Source organism: Pollicipes pollicipes, unplaced genomic scaffold, assembly GCF_011947565.3.
Source record: "Pollicipes pollicipes isolate AB1234 unplaced genomic scaffold, Ppol_2.1 Scaffold_6052;HRSCAF=7182_pilon_pilon_pilon, whole genome shotgun sequence".
Taxonomy (NCBI): Eukaryota; Metazoa; Arthropoda; class Thecostraca; order Pollicipedomorpha; family Pollicipedidae; genus Pollicipes; species Pollicipes pollicipes.
In genome coordinates, this window is record NW_023596805.1 from 5,466,468 (window position 1) to 5,489,529 (window position 23,062).

The 23,062-nt window shown below is 49.9% G+C and overlaps 1 protein-coding gene across 1 annotated transcript; it reads right to left on the reverse strand.

The window, feature by feature from the left end:
- Positions 1-7: 7 nt before the first annotated feature.
- On the reverse strand, positions 8-22,336 carry LOC119104196 (hexokinase-1; the record flags this gene model as incomplete). The annotated part of the gene is given in 10 exon segments (XM_037227867.1): positions 8-3,509; positions 5,395-5,528; positions 6,318-6,457; positions 8,816-8,968; positions 10,169-10,281; positions 10,492-10,628; positions 16,332-16,514; positions 19,060-19,180; positions 21,072-21,233; positions 22,237-22,336. Coding segments are annotated over 10 exon segments (1,323 nt in total). The 3' UTR covers positions 8-3,422.
- Positions 22,337-23,062: the final 726 nt, after the last annotated feature.

Genomic DNA, 23,062 nt, shown 5'->3' on the forward strand with positions numbered 1-23,062 from the left:
AGGGAAACCCCGGGGACAGGGACCCCGGACCCCGGGGTCAAAGACCTCGCGTCTCTCGTTTTTCGATCCCACATTACCCCGGTAACGCGCGCTGACTTTCGTCTCGTAAGCGTCGCACGTTTCGCGATAGGTTTTCGCGGAAACGTTATTCCCAACTCGGATGGGAGGCTTGATGCCGGGGCCAGATAACCCGGGCCTCCCGGCCTCCCGCCTCCCGGCCTCCCACTTTTCGGTCCTACATGGGGCCTGGCATCGTGTCGTATATGGTTTCATGTTGTATATGTGGTTAACAAAAACAAGGCATCATTGAAAAGCAAATGATTTTACGTGATAGCTCGAACGGACGGTGTCACACACCTGAACAGAAACAGCCCTGCACCATATGTCTAGTTGCAAAAAAATCGAACGAAAACGTAGTGTTGTTGCAAAGTTGTTTTCAAAGTTGTTGTTTAATTTCAATTTTCATTTGTTTTAAATTTAACAAAAAATCAATCAATTTAAAATATAAATTTGTTGACCAGAAGCGACGCCCCATACGCCGCGGTACTGGTCGTTTAAAGCAGTACCCGTGTCATATATTGCACGTGGTGTTGTCTGTTCTGCCCCTGCCTGCCCCTGCCCCTAAGTTCGAGAAAGATCACCCTAGTATTAAACAGGCTTAGTATGGCGTCTCATTTTCACGGGTGCAGTTTTGCGGAGAGTTGAGACAGTGCAAGACACTATGTGCCACTGTGAGACAACTGTGCGCCACTGTGCGCCACTGTAAGGCACTGTGCGCCATGCTGTCATGCCTTTCACTTGTTCCTGCCAACAAACTGAACATGATTGATAACTGCGCTAATTTGATCTGCAAGGTCCTGATTGCAAAGTTGGGCTGCGGTGCGTGTCCAAAAATGAGTCGGGTGTAGCAATGGCTGTACGCCTTCAGCTGTATTAGAACCGCGCATTTGCATGCTTTGCTGGTTCGTCTCCGCTCCGAACCATGATACACGTGCAGACACCTCGCATGAGGGTGCGATCCCGAGAATGGCGGCCTGCTAGTGAGCAGGTCACTTCCGCTTCTTGCCTCATGTTTCACTTGCTGTGTGATATGACGAAGACTCGTCTGCTGTGGTCGGTGGACCACTGGCGGCACGAACGTGCTTGATCACCCACGACACTGGACGAAATAAACACGGCTGCCCCTGTTCGCGTGTATAACTCGACTGCGTAGCACTTCCGGAAAAGCATCCGAACACAAGTCTAGCACTCGTGGAAACGCGGATCACAATGCGGCCGCCTACCCGTAACCTTGCACTATAAGTCAGAAGTATGAGGTGTGGGAGCAGCACCGATGCGTGCCGGTATCAACAGGGTACAAGAATCGCCCTAACACAGGTGAGTTACTCATAACCGAGGTCCAGACAATTACAGTCTCATTGTACAGTCCACTTTGGTGCCTGTTTTTTCAACCTAAAGTTCGCAGTTACACTGTGTTGTGGATGCTACGTAGACGTGTTACATGGAAGAGTTGTAATCTTATCGATTGGTGGCTTCCGTCAATGAAAAATCCAAAGAAAAAGTAAAATTACATTCGCAGACCGCATGCCTGTAAGGCCTTGTGGTACAAACACCGGCACGTGTAGTTCTGCTTTACAAAACTAACTGCTGTACTGTCAGGCATGTTAGTTTAGTTTGCATTTGTCATATACTACAGCTTGTTAGCAAACAACGACAATGGATGACGCATTGTCCACATCGGGGAGGTAGTGACTGCTTTTTCGACTGCATGGCATACCTTAACTATACGATAATGCAAACATGTTCCAACAGAAAAGCAATAGCAGCATTTCTGAACAGTAGAAGAGTTTTTGCTGGCACATTATTTGCCTCTCGACAAAGAGTTTTCTGTAGATAGAAAATGCTCACCAAGAAAATATGTGCTTTGCGCCGCACCGGTGATACACGTTTCAAAACAACGCGTGTATACAAAACCTTAAAACTTTTACTGCAATGGATCGGAACACGCTACCAAAAGTAAGGACGCTGATGTGAAATATTGCACTTCCTGCACAGTCCTTGCAAATTGAATGGTCACAGTAATCGTGTCAGCCCTTGTTCACCACAACTATCAGCAAAACTACCATACGCAAACGACAAAGATTCTGCATTACGAAAACACAACAGACTTTCAGTGAAACGCTAGCGACATTTCCTTGTCATTCAGCCCAGCACCATGTGGGCGGGTGTCCCTAATTTCAGCATTCAATACAAGCTTGCGCACATCCCTCAATACGGCCTGGTGAACCAAACTAAACCGCCCTGAACGCAGCGAAGGTCGCCACGCACGCTTTTGTGGAGCGTCAGCAACTGCGGTAGTCATGTTGGCGCTCAGGTGCCAAGGGGCTACGCCCCTCCCCTCCCCCCTCCCTATTCGCTACTAAACGAGGCTACAACAGTCAGCTGAACGTCATCACAGTCACTCAAACCCTGCAACTACAAAAGCAAGAACATGAACGTCCGTAATCCTATGGACACCGACGCGTAAACCCCACATAGTACCGCTGCCACCAGCCGCACATTACCCCATTCCGACCAGCCGCCCATAACCCCATTCCCACCAGCCGCCCATAACCACAGCACGCGTAGCCTTCAAATGCGGACGCTAAACTATGGCAGAACTCTTAGAAACGACGCAACGGCGATGACCTCATATCGGGGCGGTTGAAGTACACACATTGAGCAGCCAATCGACAGGCATCACATCAGCACCATGTGGTGTCATCGGCACCAAATGTCGCTGCATCCAAAGCTGTTTCTCAGTACTGGCGGCTCGCAGTCAACTGAAAATACTTGCTTTAGCTGTTTCTGCCACGATTTGAGGTCGCTTTTATGAGGAAAAACGCCGCAACGTGTCGGCCATTTCCCCGTGCTGTTGGTGGCAGCGATCGCGTAAACGCGCAAGGAGGCGGCATTGGCTGCACACGAGACATGATCGTGAGTCATTGCGTTGCAAAATGTCGAAATATGCTCAAAGTGTAAGGATATTAAGAGGGTTATAATATTGTCATACTAGTTTTGATGTTGCAACGAACGAAAGCTGAAAACTCCACATGTACTGAAAGTCGTTCCTTACTAAATTGTTTTGAATGGTATCTTAGTCCCTGCAAGCCTGCTGAGATTGGCAGAGACCGCAGCAATTCCCTGTTCCTTCTTCGGTTAGAAATGCCGCACGTGAACACATGGCACGTGTGTTTGCTCTCGCGGTAGGCGAGGCAGATCCATTGTGCATTTGTATCAGAATTTGCACTGTCGTCGTCGGTTCCCTGCGCATGACGACGTTTGCGAGCACACGAATCTGTGCAATGACTTCATAAGTACACTGCTTTAGTTAGTTCCGTTTCATGTCAAATGCGCGTGCGCAGTGACCTGGTGGGCTCGCGCTAGTTTCTACTGCGCAGGCGCCGGGCGACGGCAGCCACAAGTCCCGCTCCCTTTCCGCTTCCGTCTTCGGCCAGAAACAGGGTGAACTGAAACATGGAATGATAGCGTTAACGACGAGGTTTATGTGAAAGAAGGGACAGCTCAAATGCAGGTGTGGGGGCGGGGAAGGGTAGGGTCTTGACACATGCAGCTTTTTCCTTTCCGACCTCTGCATTTATCGATAACGGTAAATGCATAAATAGCAAATACGTATTGGAGGACAATTATCAGTATTTTAGCCGCCTATATGTGAAGCCGAATGTGGCATGGTCGAAAAAACATGGAAGTCACTGATTTCGCAGCAACCTACTACGGCGCTGGCCCACGTATTCACATGTGAAGTCCTGTGATGCCCAAGGTGACGCTAGTTCAACGGACTCTGTAAAAACCGAGCAATAAATGGCAGCGCTATCGCTCTAATGACGTCATCGAGAATTTCATCGCTGAGAAACTTCCCCAAACCGACCAACGAACTTCTCCCTGACAAGTTGCTGCTTTCGCAGAAACCTACTACGGCGCTGGTCCACGTATTCGCATGTTAAGTCCTGTGATGCCAAAGCCGATGCTAGTTTATCGCGCCCTGTGAAACCCCGGCAATAAATGGCGGCGTTATCGCGCTATGACGTCATCGAGGCAGTTTTATTGGCCGTCGTTTCGGGTCGGCAGGATAGTTCTCGGCCTGTGGCACACAAAGATAGATTAATAGCCGCCGGCGAGCGCAAACAACAGGCTTACTCTGAAATATACCTGTCGAGATTTTCTGTCAAGTTGTTCTAGAAACAGGGGAAAACAGGGTCATGGGTCAATGATATGGAGAGACGTACCGAATATGTTCATGACACACCACATTTTACATCTTAATCTAAATGTGTTCACATGTTTATCTCAGTTTTTGTCCATACATATCGATACACTTAAAATTTATAAGTGGGGCACATATCTCCGATGCCCCCCCCCCCTCGAGTACGCCACTCAATTTGTGTTCCAGTATTTCACCGCCGTGGAACACCGTGACGATGCGGAGAGTCAGTCTTGCTGCTCTCTATAGCCGACCACTGCGGGGTGGCTGGCTATAGGCCCATAATTGTCATTTCTACCAGCACCAGTACCGGTAGACCATTTAGTACCATTTCTACCATCTTGAGCCAGTACCGGTAGACACGCCAACCCTAGGGCTGGTACCGAAAGGCCGGAAGTTAAACTTCGTGGTACCGGAAGTTAAACTTCGTCATCGCTAAGCTTGTACCCATGCATGCTTTGTTAGCATTGACATGTGAGCAAAATAAAAAAAAAACAAAAACAAGTGAGTCTGTGGCTTGGGGCCGGTCAATTTACATTCGGGAAATTCAGCGGCCAATTTATTCAGTCATTTCTGACTATTTTTATGTTGTATTTTAATGCCATCTATTTATTATTTATGTTGAAGTTGTAAATGGTAGAGTCCAATTTGCTTGCGGGGATGGTGATCACGAACCTAAGATCGTAATCAGTTCCGGGGGGTTCCAGTCCCATAGCTAACACTTGAGCTCTTGTGCTTGATAGAGTCTCGCTAACCTTGACAAATTCAAAACAAATGCAACAAACCACCTGAGCCAAATAAGCATATAAATATACAACAAGTAAGTATATGAATATATAAATAGATAACAAATATATAAATAAATACTTATAAATAAATGTAGTACAATAAATGCAAGCAGGAACGAGCGCATAACCTGAATTAAGTGAAAAATACCAAACACGAACATACCATGAAACTGTGGGCCACCAAACACCGGCGCACGCTTCCCGACATGACATGATACAGTGGCCGCAATACAGCAAATAGCATTTACGAAACTATCCCAAGTTTCGCAAATGCTATTTGTTGGATAGAGCCTAACACTTCAGCTGAATTGACGAACAGCGGCCCTGATGATGAAAACGGCCCACCTTTCTGCCGGGGGCGAGGGTGGCGATCGCTCTCTCCATTAGCGTGGCGAGCCGGGGGTGAAGCTTGAAGAGAGAGCCGTCCACAGCGATGCTGCACTCCTCACGCTCTAGCCTCTGCAGCAGCACCGACAGGCCTGCCGAGAAAAGAGTAGGGTGATAACATGATCGTTTTCTGAGTGATAGAGGCGAGTGACCACGCTTCGACAAAAGTAAACGTGCTACGCACGACGAGATGTGAACACGTACCGGGACTCAGACCATTGTCAGACAAGAACGGGTCTCTCTCTCTCTCTCTCTCTCTCTCTCTCTCTCTCTCTCTCTCTCTCTCTCCTCTCTCCTCCTCTCTCTCTCTCTCTCTCTCTCTCTCTCTCTCTCTCTCTCTCTCTCTCTCTCTCTCTCCTCTCTCTCTCTCCCTCTCCCTCTCTCCTCTCCCTCTCCTCTCCTCTCCCTCTCCCTCTCCCTCTCCCTCTCCCTCTCCCTCTCCCTCTCCTCTCCTTCTCCCTCTCCCTCTCCCTCTCCCTCTCCCTCTCTCCCTCTCTCCCTCTCTCGCTCTCTCGCTCTCTCGCACTCGTTCTCTGAAGGCTTCCGGACGGTCAGGGGAGGAGGACGACGACACAGGAGCGATTGAGGCCGCACGTGCCTGAACACCAATGGTTCCCCCGCGGATTTTCAGTATGTGCGAAGACGGTCCATCGGTGTAGTGGCGTGATCGCCAATGCATGCACATTACATATCTGAACATATCAAAATGCACATTTATTGATCAATATTTGAGCTGCTAAGGCAAGGACCGGCTCCAGAGTCAATGGGCCTCTTTTTCTCAGGCCTGGTCCCAGGTCTCAGATGAGCACCCCATCCCCCACCCCCACCTCCACCCCCGTGGCTAAAGGGGGGCAGGCCAGATCATCACCGTTAGAACTCACAGGCGGAGATCAGAACCGACGCCCGGACAGTGACGCATGCGCAGATGTAGCGCAGAATCACCAGATCGGCCGGGCTGTACGACTGCTCGAGCGCTCCGAGAACTGTCTCGCAGTGGCTTATAGTGCCATCTATCGTGTCCCTGTTGAAATAGTAGTTCATCAGCAGAGCATTCGCCCGCGGCATGCGACATGCACTGGTATCAAGGATGCAGTGTGTTTGTTGGCGATTTGGGTTCGGCGCAGGTTTGACGCAGCATTGAGTCGTGATAGTCACCTAACGGATCCCACGTGCCAGTATGCATCGGGCAGGTAGGGATGGACACAAATTTTCAACGCGACTCAAGCATAAGGTCTCTGTGGTTTCAGGAAACAACTGATACCTATTGCGCCGATCCAACTAGAGCGAAGTTTCACAGAATGGGTTGGGGGCTGAACAGTGAATGAACGGAGAAAACGTCCCCTTAAATACGCCAACAAACACATTTATACCAGATTTTGCCCACCTTTTTCCCAAAGCTGGGGAGGGTGGAATCAAAGCGTGTGTGGGGAGAGGGGGCGAGAGCTGGGGATATCAGCCCCTCCCCTACCAACGGAATGGAAAACTACACCCCTGGATCCAAGCCCTTGTTCGTTTCCGATCGGCACTGTGAGGAATACCATACAAAAAGAGGATAACACAAACAACAACAAGAAGATGCTCCTGAAGGAAAAGTGGCATGATGACCCTCATTCCTCCCGACCACAAGAAAAATGAGGCTAACCAGCAAAGCTGTGACCGATAACGCCGCCTTCATAACAATCTGAGATTTCTGAACCCATTAAAAATAGTTGCGGCATACAGCTGGTAACGTAATAATGCCCTGTTGATACGCAATGAATGGCATACAGTTAAATCAGTCGTTCGGTGTACTTTTACGTTAACAGAAATAGCTTCCGTGCAGCACAAACAGATCAGATATGCACTTTCGTACAGGAATTGAAACAACCTCCTACGTTTGCCAGTAGGCTTTCTAAATAAGCGGCCACACAAAAGCCACGATACCCCCAGCTCTCGCAAGCACCTGCCAGCCAGAAGAGCCCAAGGCAATGTAGCAATCTTCATATCTTGTTAGCGTACAACAAGAAAAAGAGCGATACATTTTGTCGTTTACCTTCCTTTGTCGATTTGACATGGACCGGTAGAGATTTAGATGATGAGGCCACCCCCCTAGCGATCAGAGATACGTCGTCGCCTAAACTAGCGCAGATCCGCCGCCTGCAATCTCCATCTCTGCAGTGGACCAATTTCTTTCCCTCTTGCACGCTACTGGCCTTTCGGTTATCCCACAGCCTAACATTCATCTGAAACAGGCGACTCGTTTCCGCAAATCTGGCGACCGACGCCGGTATTTCAGCCGTGCCATTCCTTCCTGACAGAGCCGGCCCCCGCGGGACCGCTGGGTTCGCCTGGACGCGAACGCCATCTCCACAGACCGGAGACAAATCACGGGTCAGAGGCGCACTCAGGCCTCATGGCAGGGGGGAAGGGGATGATTAGCATTTCTGAAGTTACTGAGGATAGACCCACGAGTGAAAACGGCAGCGCGTTCTTTTTCAAGGTCACATGACCGCTTCGCATGACGGACCGCGTGACCTTCCCGTGAACCCGCCTGGCTACACCCCTGGTGTGACGCAGAGACACGTCAGCGCTGTCTGCCAGCCGTGACCAGAATACGAACAGAACCAGAATACCGGCTCCCCGTCCCCTCCCTGACCCGCGGACCGGGCAGACGGGATCGCCACAGCGCCGCTCAGAACAGGGACTGTTGGAGGCCGGGCGCAGGGCGAAAGTCAGCAGTTTTGTAAATGGTCACGAACTGGACGCCGATCGATGCAAATGTACGCCGTCGCACCCAAATGGCGCTGCCATATCGCTAGGATGGCGCTGCCATATTACTGGAAAGAAGTTGTATGCAGCATCGCTTGTAATTACAAGATAACTTGCGGGGTACAGTTCCGCGACATTTGGCTGAAACTGCGGATGGCACTTCGTCACTATGGCAGGAAAGTTTGACGGAAAATTCTGTAGATTGATAAGCCTACCTCCGCTGCCAGAAGAGAAAGTGAACTTCAGGAACGTTAGCAAACTCAGTTCGAGAATCTGTTATGATCTCATTCTGTGCAGTTCGATGTGCCGTCATTTGATAATGATCTTCCAGGGTGTTGATTTTGGAAGGCGGCACGGTTGGGCCAATATCCAGGAGAATATTTAGCAATTTTGGTTGGTTGGGTGTTTGGATGTTGCCGATGCTAGAGACCTGAAGGTCCCTTCAAACCGGCCTATATTCTGAACTCTATTACTACTGTCATCGGGGCTCAACGATGCTCTCGGCTGCTGAGGCCATATGACGTCGCATTTGTCTCACCCTGGCAGAAGGGGCGGACGTCGCAGGGAATCGAACCCCGCACCTCTGGTTTCCCAATTCCTGGGAAATGGAAACACGCCGGCAGGCACTCACTTCTCCAGCATGGACACGTGTTTGGTGGTGAAGGCGCCGGCAGTCCGCACCCGCTCCGACAGCTGCTCCAGCAGGACGCCCCGCTCGTGCGCCTTCAACACGCACTGGCGAAGCACCTCCCCCAAGTACTTGCCTCCAAAGTACTTCTCGAACCTGGGGACGAGGATGGTTACCGATGGCGGGATGGTTACCGATGGCGGGATGGTTACCGACTGGGCGGACTTGAAGGCAGAAATACCAAACTTGATACCAAATACCGAACCAAAACTACCAAACCAAACTTGTGACAACGGGGCGCCTGGAATGGGTAGAAAGTTATTCAAGAAGCCCAGGGACACTTCTGTCGGTGCTCGCGGGCAGCACCGCTACCTTGGTCCATAAGGAAACGCTACCATTGATCACCCGTTGCTTGCTAAGAACACCATAATGGTCAACGAATTACAGCAGTTTGGCGAATCGACCATGCTGGGGTGCAGGACGACGTATCGTGTGCTAACAATAGTTGACTGTATCCGCGCAGGTATTGATCAACACTGTTGCCGACCCATTCTGGACAATGACGGCCACGAGGTACAAACGTGGATGGAAGACAAGTTGAAATCGATTTGGCAGCTGATGTAGAGTACACACTCAAGCCGTTGTGCTCATTTCATTGAGTGTGCATGACAAACGTGTTCATGCTTCGTTGGTCGTGCCAGGTGAACATAATTTGGGCTCCTCCGGGTTTGGCACGGACACATAAAAAGAGTGGTGGACAAGCAAAGGACAAACTCTGGATGTCCAAGTCTGCAGAATGGCGTTCGTTGAAGTTAACGACATACAGAACAAGTAGCGCAAAATTGTGTATCACATACACTATTTGAGGGGCTATTTATAACAGGATTAGTTGCCCAAATTCCGACTCATATGATATCCCCGCGCTTTCGTTACATATGAATTGATAAACTTTGGTTAAGCCAACAGCTCGTTTGGCTTTTTAGATAAGGTGTACCAAAAGCCAAACAAGTATGTTGACTACCCTGCACCCGTCGCCGTCAGACAATAATTTCACGGAGCTTACAGATAGATCAGTATACTTATGTCCGCTACATTTGTATACATTCTATTGGGCACATATTCTGTTGCCCATACATTTCATTTCATAGCTATTTCATTCAACAAATATTTCATTTTGCGCATACAGCGAGCTTGATTCTAGAAAAATTTTGTTTTAAGCAAGCTGTGTTACAGATTTGCTATTTTTGGAAATTCTTGCGCCACGTTATGCTACATTGTGTTACGTTACGTTCTGTTATGTTTCCACAGGTATAGATATTAACAGATATTGTATATAGCCCATTTGCGGATACTGACGTGAATGAGTGGACCAGCAGGGAGAGTTCGTCCACAGCCTTGTCCACATCAGTCTTGACAAAATCTAGCACACCGTTGTCGCCGAACGCACCCCACTCAATGTCGACCACTACCTGAAACAGAAGAGGTGGACGATCACTACCTGATACAGAAGAGGTGGATCTCGATCTCCATTTTTCAATTAACGGGATGTTTGCTCAGTAATTGTAAAGACGCGACGAATGCGAATGCAATGACTTAATGACGTCTCGTCGCCATGGGTCGTTATGTGCCTAACAGCACGTAAAAGCCTATGAAAGAGCATGGAACACCGACGGACGTACCTCCTTGATACCGTTGTGTTCGCCCTCCCATTTCCGGACCCGGTCCACACGCTCGATGTAGGCGGCGTTGCTGCCGGTACCAAGAATGACTCCGATGGCGCAGCGGGCATCCAACGCAGCGCCTTGCACCAGCGTACCTGCCGTGTCAAGGTCATGTCAATTTTCCTGTCATTTTAATGTATTTTTGTTTGAAGCGTGTCCACTCAACGTGTGTGTGTCCAGCCGTACAAGAGAAACCCAGCATAAAGCTAGATACACATATGCAGCATACAGATAGATACATATATATACAGCATACAGATAGATACACATATATACAGCATGCAGATAGATACACATATATACAGCATACAGATAGATACACATATATACAGCATACAGATAGATACACATATATACAGCATGCAGATAGATACACGTATGCACAGCATACAGATAGATACACATATATGCAGCATGCAGATAGACACACATATATACAGCATACAGATAGACACACGTATATACAGCATACAGCTAGATGCACATGAGTTGGCGATTTAAATTGGCCTAGAATGCCTGTTGCGAAGGATTTAGGCCAATGCCTGGTGCGAAGGGCGTTCCGCGCGGAACGCCACTGCCGGTAGCCGGTTCCACGCGGCGGCGGCGGCACGGTACGGAAACTGCCGCTGGGTGGCGGCCAGCCGACACCGCCCGGAACAGCCCCAGCTTGACGTTGGGAAGACTCGGTGCGCGTCACAAACAGCGCTTAGTGCACTGGGGGATTCAGGGACGTGCAGTGCCCTGTACACATTACGGCAATGCCCGTGTGGCACAAGATCGTCATCATCGTTGGGGATTTACGACTGACACAGCTGCTGAGGCTATATGACGTCGCCTGCCTCTCACCCTAGCGGGGAGGCCGTAGGAGACGGAGGGTGGGGGGGGGGGGGGGGGGGGCACACGATCCGCGACGTTACGTCAGCCGAGCGCTTCCAGGACGGGAGAAATGTGCTCGTTGCGACGGACACCACTCACTAGCCTGGCTGAGATTTTCATCACCCTTGGAAACCCCGTCTAGGTGGCACTCGGCCGCTCCACGCCAGACGGACAGACAATAAAATATATGGGGGAAGGCGTGCAATTTAGACAAGGATCTTCAGAGCCCCAGGAGTGAAGTCGCGTCGAATTTTAAACAGTGATACGAGAATTGCATTCCAGCGCCGAGGGAATGAGGAGATGTGGGGTTCATAAGTGAGGCGGTCTAGTCAAGTTGCGGCCGTGTTTTCCCCGGCGAGGTCACCTGCCGACGGGTTAAGGACGCATCATGGTGGGTCAAGGTCACAGGAAGTCTGTTCAAGCTCTTATTTCATCCACTGGGGGAACATTTCATCCGTTCGAGGCTTTATTTCATCAGACAGAGGAGTTGGACAAAATTAACCATCAGTATAAAACTTGAGACGACACGCTGTAAACACAGCACTCATTTCACAGCACTCACAACATTAACACAGCACTCATCTCACAGCACTCACAGCACTAACACAGCACTCAGTTTCGGTCAACAGATTGTGGCAAAAGATAGCTAATCTCACACCACATTAGTTCGCCGGCGTCCTAATGGACTAATCTTTCATCAAACGTTCAAGTTTTATCTAATGGCGTCCATAACCCTTTCAATCACCAGTGACGTAACCTCCTAGCCGGCCGTCCCCACGGGCGAGATAAGATTAACCTTGGCTGGTCACGACGTCTTAAGCGCTTCGCGTCCGGTGCTCGTGCTCAGCTCTCACCATCACGGGAACTGAGCGGCGCGATGCAGAGCGAGAGCAGCTGATGAGAGCTGGCTGCGCATTGGACCCGATCACGAGCCGGATGCGTAATCAGCTGAAGCCGAACACGAAGCGACTGCTGCGTATGTTTGGGAACCGAACATGCCGGCCGCTAAACGAACCCGACACTGGCAGTGACGTGTTGCATAAAATGCGTTCATAAGCTATGGCAACGCAGTGGTGTTAAGAAAAGTAAATATGTTAAAACCAGGCGCGAGAAAGTACGTTAAACTTTAACCTACATTACTGTTAGTGTCATGGACAGTTGGCAACAAAGAACCCGCCGAACATTAATGGAGAAGGTTTTGAGTGGCATATTGAGAGTGCCGCTATCGTTCGTACTATCTGGCGCGAAAAAAAGTCGGGCAGTGGGCCACATGTTCTCATTTCAAACACATGATTCAAGCTAATCAATACATTTGCCCGCTGGTATTTTGGACTGGATGACGCCATTTCTGGCAGTGAAATAATCGTTGCACGCTACAAACTACAGACGACCGCGTGCTTGAAGAACATGAATATAAGAATATTCACGCCGAGCATGCAGCCGCAGCCAACGTGATAATCGTGCCCGGTTTCCAGAGCGAACAAATGACAAGACTGCTGGGCGGTGGTGGTAAATGTATAGCAGAGTCTGAAGTCATTGCGAAGGTGTTCGCCTCATGAGATACGTTATCGCACGCCAATATAGTATGCATTCAGGCTGGTCAGCATGGAAGAACGCCTTAACGTCCATGCAGTGTGGTACGCGGCGCGTCGAGCGCTTTATCCTGCTGCTCCGAGTGCTGCCCAAACGTCGTCTTCTGCTACAAACCCCATTTCACTGCGATCTAGCAAGGAGAGGATGAATTCTCATGGCTTCCGCAACACCTTTCGCGTGGCCAAGTGCATCATCAAACGTCATGGCGTTTGTTTCCAGTTTCGCCAAGTGAGACAGTCGACAGACGGAGGGGAAAGGTACAATGAGCACAGAGTGCCAGACACAACACGCGTTTAAAGAGACATCTGATGTCGAGAGAGTGCAGAGATTGAGGAAAGCAACGTGACTTCCTCGTGTCTGATGAGGTTCTGAGCTTGAAGCTGAAAGCACCCGTCCGCTGCGTCCAGTGGTTCAAGTTTGCGGCTCCAGCACGCAAATATAAAACGAAGCCAGCTCCTGTCGGCTACAGAACAGCCCAGGGCAGAAGCCTTCAGGGCATGAATGTTCCCAACAATGAGCTTGGCGATCGGACACAGCGCCCTCCCCCCCCCCCCCCACATCGCCCTCCCTCACAGTGCCCTCCCCCACAGTGCCCTCCCCCACAGCGCCCTCTTCCCACAGTGCCCCGCCCCACCAGCGCACTCCCCCCCCCCCCCCCACCAGCGTCCCTCCCCAGCAGGTTCAGTCTCGAGGCGCACCTGGGTCGCCTCCATTGATAATGCCGCCACAGGTGCCTTTCGTCCCCTGCACGGCGCGTATGTCAACGACCCTCGGGGAGGGGGGGGGAGGGTGGCCAACAATGTGACAGAAGCTGCTGGGGAGTCAAGACGATGAGGATGGCAGCTTTGCACCCCGCGGATGCGTACATGGGCAAGGTTGCAGCAGTTGCTTGTCTAATGTGCGATATGCTTGTATCTAGCTTACTGCATCTGGCATTAACTTTCTTAATTCCAAATGCCAAACATTCCTATCTCAAGCCCCAGCGACCGCTACTGGGATCGATCGATTACCGGGCATGCAGGTTATTTTTAGTGGTTCCAACGTGCCCGACGAAGTCATGAGGGTGAACAATCCAGGTGTTTCTCATTAGCCACAATAACGGGACACGCATGCTCGGACACACACCATTCAAAACAAGCAACAACGACGATATGGAGTGGGAGTATTGATTTGTGAGCATAAGGGGCGACAACGGGCACGAATGGCTGGCCACCTGTCTATTTTAGGACGCGAATGGATCGGAACAACGATTGGTGTCGGCGGATCTGAAAGAAGAGTAGACGTCGAGCGCATGAACATGCTGAGTCACGCAAATTGCGTACAATGGCGATCACATAGTGCAAATGTGGCACAAACTCCGCACCTCGGAAATGCAGCGTCGCCTTGATGCGATGCCTCACCCGCAATCGAAGACATCGTGTCGAACGGAAGACAGCCGCCCTTGATGGGCTGACACTCGTCCTTGGTTTTTGTTAGGCTAGATTAGGTTAGGTTAGGTTAGCTTAGGTTAGGTTAGGTTAGGCTAGATTAGGTTAGGTTAGGTTAGGTTAGGTTAGGTTAGGCTAGATTAGGTTAGGTTAGGTTCGGTTAGGTTAGGTTAGGTTAGGCTAGGCTTCTTGTTTGGCGAGTTCGTCAGTTACACGGATTCACGGTTTTACGCTACTGTGTTACACGGATTCACGGTGTTATGGCACGGTGTTATACGAATTCACGATTTTATGCTGCGGTGTTACAGGGATTCACAGTGTTATGCCACGACTTTACACAGATTCGTAATACAAATTCACAGTGTCATGTCACAGTGTTATACGGATCCGCGGTGTGACACGGTTTCACGGTGCGATGTGAATTCACGATGTTATGTCACGGTGGCCACGGATTCACGGTGTGACACAGATTCACGTTGTGACACGGATTCATAGTGCTGTGCCACGTCGTTACACGAATCCACCGTGTGACACTGATTCAGTGTTGTACCGCGGCGTGGCGTGGATCCATGGTGTTTCGCCGGTCGCACGAGAACCAACGAGCCGCCGGCGGCGCATCTTGAACCCGAAGCTGCACCCAAAACGGGCGCCGGTTTCATTTCCTGCTGAGCTGTCGTGGGCTGTTGTCGTTGCCCTTGGGGTCTTACGACGCACTGAGCTGTTGACAGCTATACCGTGTCGTCTGCTTCTCTCCGTGGCAGGAAGGGCGGGCACCGCGGAGAATCGAACCTCGTACCTCTGTGTTGAAGCTGTTCCCAGAGGAGCAGCTTCAACACAGCCCAACCGGCACCCGTGCTGTCTCACTCTGACGTGCACAACGTGCACGTAAGACGTGCACGACGTGGACGTTAAACGTGCAGCCCGTTCCGCCGCGTAGGAAGACGTGCAAGGCACGTCTTTCTGCGTATCCCACCATGATAACAGTGGCGCAGAATATCGGCGCGTATCGCGTCATTTGCTGATAGTGGGCACTCGATCGGCGCTTAGCCACGCCCGGCTATGCTAACGTTTGCGCGAATATTCCCCTGATGTTGCAGACAGCTGTGGACTACTCCACGAGGTGAAACTCGCAAGGAAATGCTTCCACGAGCCAAGTGAAACCGCGCAACTGATGATTCAATGACTCAATGATAATCATGTGGTGGATGTTTAACCCCAGAATTCCCCTCAGCGAGGCAGTTTTGAAAATAAGGAGAAAAGGTTACATGTGGGTGGCACTCATTGAAGGTCAACATGTATCATCTGCGGTGTTATAGTAATGAGGTCAACTTGTGCCTTACTCCGTCGTTATATGCTGTCCTGACATGACAGCCCAGTGCGGACATGGTGAAAGAAAAATACTGTTCTGGGAGCGCCATAAACAAGTTCCAGCCTTGCATACGTGAGGACCCCAACTTCAGCTCTCACGGTTATTTCAGCCGCCGAAACTTAGCATTATACTCTCTGTGCGCGCCATGTGCGCCGTCTGAATCCTCAAAAGCGCACACATTCCGTGGACACCTGACTCTCCCTCTCCCCCTCCCTCTCCCATTCCTCTCCCCCTCTCCCTCTCCCTCTCTCTCTCTCCCATTCCTCTCTCTCCATCTCGCTCCCCCTCTCTCTCTCTCCCATTCCTCTCCCTCTCCCTCTCCCTCTCCCTCTCCCATTCCGCTCCCCCTCCCCCCTCTCTCTCCCTCTCAAAGAGAACTACTGACTCCGCCTCTGAGGCGCCTCGCCCTGATGGCCAGCTGACCTCACCTGTGGTGTCGTTCATGATGGCCAGCTGACCTCACCTGTGGTGTCGTTCATGATGGCCAGCTGACCTCACCTGTGGTGTCGTTCATGATGGCCAGCTGACCTCACCTGTGGTGTCGTTCATGATGGCCACCACGTCAACGTTGACGTTCCCTCGCCGTTGCAACGCGTCGTTCAGCATTCTGACGGCGTCCTCGCCCACGCAACCGGAGGCGTTGAAGGACTTAGTCCACGTCTGCAGCAGGCCCACGTCCAACGACTTCTGCGTCATCGGGAAGCTGAAGGTGAAACCTGAGCGAAAAGGCGGCAGTCAGGGTTTCCATCAGTGACTGCCGTAGCAGGTATGTGTTGTATTTTTGTGAGGCGAACCAGGTTTTACTTTTTTAAGTCAGTGAACGACGCGTGTAACTGCTGTGGTTATTGGCGTCACAGTAGCAAGGCAGAAACCCCGATCTGTGCAAGTTTCCTGCGATGGGAATCGAACTCTGGGACTCCATATGAAGTAAAGGCTGTGTTTCAGCCGTAACCTGTGAAGTGAAAATGCGAATGCAGTATGACGTACTGAGGTGGGAGGAAGAGGAGCTAAATGTGAACAGATGGGAGGAAGAGAGAGTATATGTGTACAGTTCGAGATGAGCACTTGGCAAGGGTAATGACATCTTCCTGGTATTGTGAAAATCAGTTTGAGCTGTGGTATAGGACCTGTTGCTGACAGCTGAGGGAAAGGCTGCTTATTCTGAGGTCCTCGACGACAACCGATGGAATGCCCCTACTTCGTAATTTCATACGAACGACGATTGCCGCGAACAATGTGAATGTTCTTACAGCAGTATCAAGTAAAACTGCACGCCCCTAACTGTGCGTTAAGCATGTATCTACTTAGGATTCCGTAGGCGGAAATAAGATTTGGATAACATTCGCTATCATTTTCATTATTTTTATTACTATTATTATCATCATTGGCATCGGCATCAGCATCAGCAACAGCATCATCATTGTATAGCTTGGCATACACAGCAAATACAGCATTTCAGAGTAAGCCCGATAGGTACATCAAGTTGCAATTCTTGTGTATTTAAAGTTTACAGTACAACACAAACCGGCAGAACTAAATGTTTCTGACTCAAAATGATCGTTTTCTTCACGCTTTGCGCTTCACCGTCGACAATTCCCTTATTTACGTGATTCGTTGGGTTCTCTCACTTCTTTGTCTGACGAGACTCGAACTACTTTACCCTCTCCTATGCCATGCCTTCTACCATCCCGAATCTACCTAGCGTTATCTTACCGGATCCTTTCCATAACCTTTCGCAGGATCATCAGGCGTTCTGTTGCACTTTTCACACCCGGTACGTTAACGGTCGTCTTTATGTGATAAGCACCAGCATGTTAAACGCAAAACATGAATACCAACACAGATAAGTAGGCAACCGGACGCATGATGAGCTGTGATGGCCCTTTCGCCTTTGTGGCGTGAGAGAACATGCTGCAAAGGCGACATGATAAGAGCGTAAAGACAGCAATATCGTGTAGTCCATTGCCATCCAAGAATGGATTCGAACAATAATGACAGATAAACAAAGGAGGTGAAGGAGATAGCAAAGGAGAACGGAAGAGAGAGAAAGAGAGACAGACAAGGAGAGAGAGAGTGAGATGGTGAGAGGAAGAGAAAAAAGAGAGATTGACAGAGACAGAGTGAGAGGAAAGGAGAGAAACGGAGAGAGAGAGAGAGAGAGAGAGAGAGAGAGAGAGAGAGAGAGAGAGAGAGAGAGAGAGAGAGAGAGAGAGAGAGAGAGAGGAGAGAGAGGTAAAGGAAGGGGGAGAGAGAGAGAGAGAGAGAGAGAGAGAGAGAGAGACGTGATGCAGTCTATGATGGCACACCAGACATTACATCCAAAGAAGAAGCTGAGAATAGCCTGGTCTTGCTCAATCTCTGGAAGATGTAAGCATACACTGGCATGCAAGCCGCTCTCACATCGCTCTCATTCATGTCGCTCTTATGCTGAGCCTCTGGGACACGCAGCGCCGGATGATTTCTACTAACCAAGTTAAAGTCACCTAGATACTCTCCAGCAGCGCGGCACGTTGATTGTCGGTGCTCTGTCACCAAGATCGACCGTTCGCTGCCATTTTTAGGTTCTTTAGTGACCTTGAAATTCTCTGACGTCACTGGGCCCCTGGTGTGGTAGAAGTCTGGACATGAGCCAGCCGGGAGACATGGCATTTGTCGTTCCGCCAACGGTCAGCCTCGAAGACTGGCACGCGTAAACTATCGATAACCATCGATGCCATACGTTTACATAAAAATGCCGGTCTTCTGAGGCCGGCAGCTAAATCCGGCGGCGCTGGATGGCGTGGCGCATCTGATTACACAAGTGCCATGGGCGCGTGACATGAGCCTAGGAGCTGCCCCTCAGACCGACGTACTGTCGCTAGCGTCTTGGCTTCCACGGCGTCTTTTGTTGCGGGGATTTCTAGACCAGGGAATGTGGCCGTGCATGTGGTAGGAAGCAAGCAGAAAAATTAGATAGAAATAATCAGAAATACATAAATTGATATCATATATACATATGTATGCATATGCAAACATATATATATATATATATATATATATATATATATATATATATATACATGGATATTCATTTGTAATAAACATATGTCTAGATGTATACACATATGTAAGCAAAGAACATGATCAAATATAAAATTCAGCATCCCATGATCTTTAAAAAAGGCGAAGTTTGCCCTGCATTTCCTTGCCCAGCTCAATGTGCTGACATGCCCACCTCTAACTGCCGACTTATCCAGCTCCAAGCTCTAAGTACCCACTTACCCAGCTCAAAATGGCGTCCGTCGGGATGACGCTCCTGCAGGAACTGATGCACGCAGGCGGCCAGAAAGTCAAACAGCCGTGTGCCCTCCCCCAGCCGGGTGGACTCGTCCACTTCGAACATCTGAGAAATGAAGAACGGCATGAAGATAACCGTACTGGAAAATAATGCACCACGCAGTTACCGTTCGGGTTGAGAGCTCAAACTCTCCTCCAGATGAAAGCATGCGCTATCAGAAACTTTCACCAAAAACTTCGCTTTTCGTGACGCCGAACCTCCCGAATATTTTTTTAAGCGTCCGACTTACCTGGCACGTGGGCAGTCACTTAGGCTAGCTCACTAGAGCTAACATGACCACCAGAAACACCAGGACTGGCCATACCGCCACGACGGCGAGTTTCAGAGGGCGTCAAATCGCTTGGTTTCATTGATACGTTTACTTCATCGAGACGGTTTGCCTTCCGCACAGGTTGCAGTGAAGATCGCTAAATCTTTTCTTGGATCATTTGATAGCGGCCTGACCTCCATGGCTTTCAACGTCGTGCGTAACGGCTCGCCAGATCTAGACGAATGTCACGCAACAATGTTTTGCGTGTGCGTTACAATTCTCTATCAATGTTCATTCTCCGTAAATCTGGCCATTCCGTTCGCGGAGAGGTTAATCGAATGTCGAAAAAAGGCAGCCCGATAATCGCCCCGAGGCAATGGTACGATCTCGGCGTCAGGGCGACCAGATGGTCATGGTGACGTCCGGACCTTGGACGCGTTACGTGTGTGCCTCGACGATATGTACCCTCGGTTCTAGTGCAGCAAGCATGAAAAGGAAGGTTACATTGGAACAGGCATGGCCAGGCCAGGCCAGGTCAGGTCAGGTCAGGTCACGCCAAGTTTGGTCAGGTTATATCAGGTTAGGTCCGACCAGACCATAGCAGACCAGACCAGACCAGACCAGACCAGACCAGATCGGATCAGACTAGACCAGAATATAAACGATGCATACCGAAAATTTGACTTAATCACAACTGAAACGGTAGAGAAGACGCGATCAACAAGTCTAAATCACACAAAAACGAACAAATCACAACAGAATGCAGCACAAATAAACTTTCGGTCTCACGAAACGATGCTAGCCCGCACGCTCTACCAAGGGCAGAATTCTGCAATCGTAACGCCAAAAACACAACTGGCGTTCGCTTATAGACATGCGATCACTGAAAATTGACCTCAGGTACCGCAGTGCCGATAATGACTGCATAAACCGGGCCCAGGTTATATGGGTTTATTACAGGCAAAGTTCAGAACAAACAATCTCACATCATCTCACATAAAACAGATCAGATCAGCCCAATGCGTCACGCGTATCAGAACCTGTGTCACGCAGACCAGGCTAGTGTGTCACACATATCAGTGTCTGTGTCACGTAAATCAGACCGGTGTGTCACGCACAGTCTGTGTCACCGCAGATCAGACTAACGTGCCACAAATATCAGCGTCTGTGTCATTACAGATCAGACCAGTGTGTCACACATATCGGAGCCTGTGTCACCGCAGATCAGACCAGTGTGTCACACATATCAGCGTCTGTGTCACTGCATATCAGACCAGCGTGTCACACATATCGGAGCCTGTGTCACCGCAGATCAGACCAGTGTGTCACACATATCAGCGACTGGACTGTATCACTGCAGATCAGACCAGTGTGTCACACATATCGGAGCCTGTGTCACCGCAGATCAGACCAGTGTGTCACACATATCAGCGTCTGTGTCACTGCAGATCAGACCAGTGTGTCACACATATCGGAGCCTGTGTCACTGCAGATCAGACCAGTGTGTCAAACATATCGGTGCCTATTTCACGCAGATCAGACCAGTGTGTCACGCATATCGGAGCCTGTGTGACGTAGATCAGACCGCACCAAACGACGCAGGCCCTCAACGCTCCCAACATCGTCTCACCCGGGCGTCCTGTTGGACGAACGTCCGTCCTGCATCACAGATGCATACGTCCTCACCTGAGCGTCCTCTTCGACGAACTGTCCGTCCTCCAAGCGCAGATACATGACCCGGAAGTTGGTGCCCCCCAGGTCCAGCGCCAAGAACTCGCCGGTCTCGTGGCCGTTGGGGAGCTCCGGGAGGAACGTGTTCTCCATCAGCAGCGACGACTGCTGCTGGCCCTGAGGGGTGCGGAGAGGGAGATCACTCCTCTGGGCATGTTCTCCCTCAGCAGCGACGACTGCTGCAGGCCCTGAGGGGTGCGGAGAGGGAGAAGATCACTCTTCTGAACCTGCTTCCCCCTAGATCAGGGTGACTGCAGCTGGCCCGGAGGCGTATAGAGAGGGGCGGTCGCTCCTCTGAACGTCATCTCTATCAGGACTGCCGACTTCCGCTTGATCTGCAGCTTACAAAAAAGCTCAACCCTCTAAGCATTCTCTCCATCAGCGGCTCTTCGACTACGACTGGCAGTAGGATGAACGAAGCGATATTACTCCTCTGAACGTGGGTCCATCGCCATACCTGTAACGCATCACACAAAGCCATAAGGTAAGTTACTTAGAACCGAACTCAGAAATTGCATGGCTGATTATAATTTGCGTGTTTTCCAGGCAGTAGAAGAGCACTAAACGGGCCAAAGGGCCAAAGGGCCAAAGGCCGGCGCCACAACACATTCCACTGCCTGTATTTTTTGTTTTGTTTTAGAAATTTGACCCCAACGCTTTGAGTGGATGGATTTCTGTATGACATTCTTCAAATAAAGCGAACAGAAGGTTGGCCCCTCCATGTCCGAAGATCAAAACCCAGCTGTTCGCAGCATGGTTTGTAATGTTCAATTGGAATCTAAGGCAGCTTATCGATAAACTGTCTTGACATTTTAGTTTCCTGCTGGTCAAAAGTGTATACATTGATTATTACCCATTTTACTCTGCAAAATAATATTGTAGGCGTCATTCGCCACCGTCAAGCTTTGCGAGTCAGCCTCTTTAAGACGCTTGCAGTCGCCACAGCTGCTCTTCATCTGAGTAAAACAAAGGCAAGTAATTATACTGACTTACCGTCTTCGCTATTTAATCACGTTTCAAACTCGTCAGCATGGAGGGAAGCTTCTACACATAGCGTGTGGCGTGGCCAACTCGAATCAACGTCCATCATCGACTGCGGTATCCCCACCCGGTTACAAACCTCCTTGGTCAGACCCAGTTCCATCTCGCTGAGGAAGACGCTGCGGATCCTCTGAACTTGCTCATCAGTTAGAGCGAAGATCAGAGAAGACATCCTCCACCTGCAATGGAAGTCTGGACTCAAACAACAAACCTACCGTCTACGAAGGATCGGGAGTGGATGACGTCATAAGTAACAAGTCCGAGTTGGGTCAACGATCTCCAGCATTCGAGTTGGAGCCGACAGACAGAGTTAAAGACTGCCGACAGAGTAAAGAGCTTAAAAGAGTGCCCTTCATCTTTGTGGGGTCTTGAACTGAAATAGCCATGTCTAAAACCATTCGGTGTTGTTCACAAGCCTGTCATTCTTAAGATCTAAGCCCCTCCTTTTTCGGAGCTACATTTAGCATTCGACGACATTTAAGTATTCACAGCACAAATAGGAAAGTAACTCTCCAGATACTTTTGACCTCATAGCTTCTGCTAGAGACCTCGTGACCTTGTGACCTGGTGACCTTCACAGCACAAATAGCAAATTAACTCTCCAGGTACTCCTGATCTCATAAGCTCTGCTAGGGACCTCGTGACCTTGTATTCACGGCATAAATAGCAAAACAATTATCCAGGTACTTTTCGCCTCAAAACCTCCGCTAGAGACCTCATGACCCTGGCAGCACAAATAGAAAAAAACTCTCCAGGTACTTCTGACCTTATAACTTCCGTCAGAAACCTCGTAAGATCTGATATGGTAGTATTGACCCTCAATGACTCACAGCCAAACCAATTAGCGAATCACACCCAAACAGCCCGGAGCAAAAACACCCACATGACCTGGACCCAGCACCGTG